Source organism: Eimeria mitis, genomic scaffold (genome assembly GCF_000499745.2).
Source record: "Eimeria mitis Houghton genomic scaffold, Emh_scaff2791, whole genome shotgun sequence".
Classification (NCBI taxonomy): Eukaryota; Apicomplexa; class Conoidasida; order Eucoccidiorida; family Eimeriidae; genus Eimeria; species Eimeria mitis.
Window position 1 is genome coordinate 3,906 of NW_013571131.1, and position 1,223 is coordinate 5,128.

Genomic DNA, 1,223 nt, shown 5'->3' on the forward strand with positions numbered 1-1,223 from the left:
GGCTAGCTGGCTAGCCACTGTGCTTGGCAGCTAGCCATCAAGCCAGCTAGCTGCTCGCTCGGTCTAGCTAGCTGTTCAGCGATGTATGTATGGCAATGAAGGGGTATAAGAGCCACGGTCACAGCTAGCTAGCTATCAATCTAACTACATAGCTAGCTAGCTAGCTAGCTAGCTAGTCAGCTAGCCATATATCTAAGTATGTATCTAGCTAGCTAGCTAGATAGCTATACAGCTAGCTATGTATCTAGCTAGCTAGCTACGGCGGGGGAGAGGAAGAAGAACCTCAGTTTCAGCAGGTCGTGGATCAGAGCCCCGTAGAGCCACGTGTGCTGCAGCATCGTCAGCAAGTCAAAATCTCTATCCTGCAGCAGCAGCAGCAGCAGCAGCAGCAGCAGCAGAAGTAGCAGAAGCAGCAAGCAGCAGCAGCAGCAGCAGCAGCAGAAGCAGCAAGCAGCAGCAGCAGCAGCAGCAGTTCACAGTAGCATCAGAACCAATCACCACTACGAAGTCCTTGGGGTACAGGGCTGACTTGTGCAGCAGCAGAAGCAGCAGCAGCAGCAGCAGCAGCAGCAGCAGTAAGTAGAAGCAGCAGCACCTGCTGCGGCAGTTGCTATTTGCCGCTTCATTTTCTGCTGCTGCCGTTGCTGCTGCAGTTTCTTTAGCAGCACCACCACCACTACCCCCAGCAGCAGCAGCAGCAGCAGCAGCAGCAGCAGTAGCAGCAGCAGCAGCAGCAGCAGCAGCTCACGATGAGGATGAGGAGGGGCCTGGATAAGGAAGTGGCAGCAGAACCAAACATTTCGGTGAAGGCCTTGGGGGGGAGCGAATCCAGCATCTCCTGCAGCAAAAAAAAAATATATATTTTTTTTATTTTTTATTTTATTTTATTTTATTTTATTTTATTTTATTTTATTTTATTTTATTTTATTTTATTTTGTTGTGTCTCCCTTTGTCTCTAATATTCTGTCTGCTTTTGTCTGTGCTTCTGTCTCTTTTTGTCTCTTTTTGTCTCCGTTTGTCTCTCCTTTTCTGTCTCCTTTTGTCTCCTTCTCTCTCTATCTCTATCTTTGTCTCTATTTTTACTGTCTCTTTCTCTATATTTCTTCCCCCCATCAACATATTAAATTTATCTTTATTTAATATATATCTATTTATTTATTTAATCTACATTTATTTATTTAATATATTTCTGTTGTCTTTGTCTTTGTTTTTTTTTTTTTTTT

At 44.6% G+C, this 1,223-nt stretch overlaps 1 protein-coding gene across 1 annotated transcript in view; it reads left to right on the plus strand.

Annotated features, from left to right (window-relative positions):
- Nucleotides 1-95: 95 nt before the first annotated feature.
- Nucleotides 96-1,223, plus strand: part of EMH_0058810 (uncharacterized protein) — a gene marked incomplete at both ends in the record, with an annotated part of 1,793 nt that continues 665 nt past the window's right edge. Inside the window, 2 exons of the mRNA XM_013497611.1 lie at nt 96-117; nt 345-575. Of these exons, the coding sequence (XP_013353065.1) occupies nt 96-117; nt 345-575 (253 nt within the window). The remainder of the gene's footprint in view (nt 118-344; nt 576-1,223) is intronic.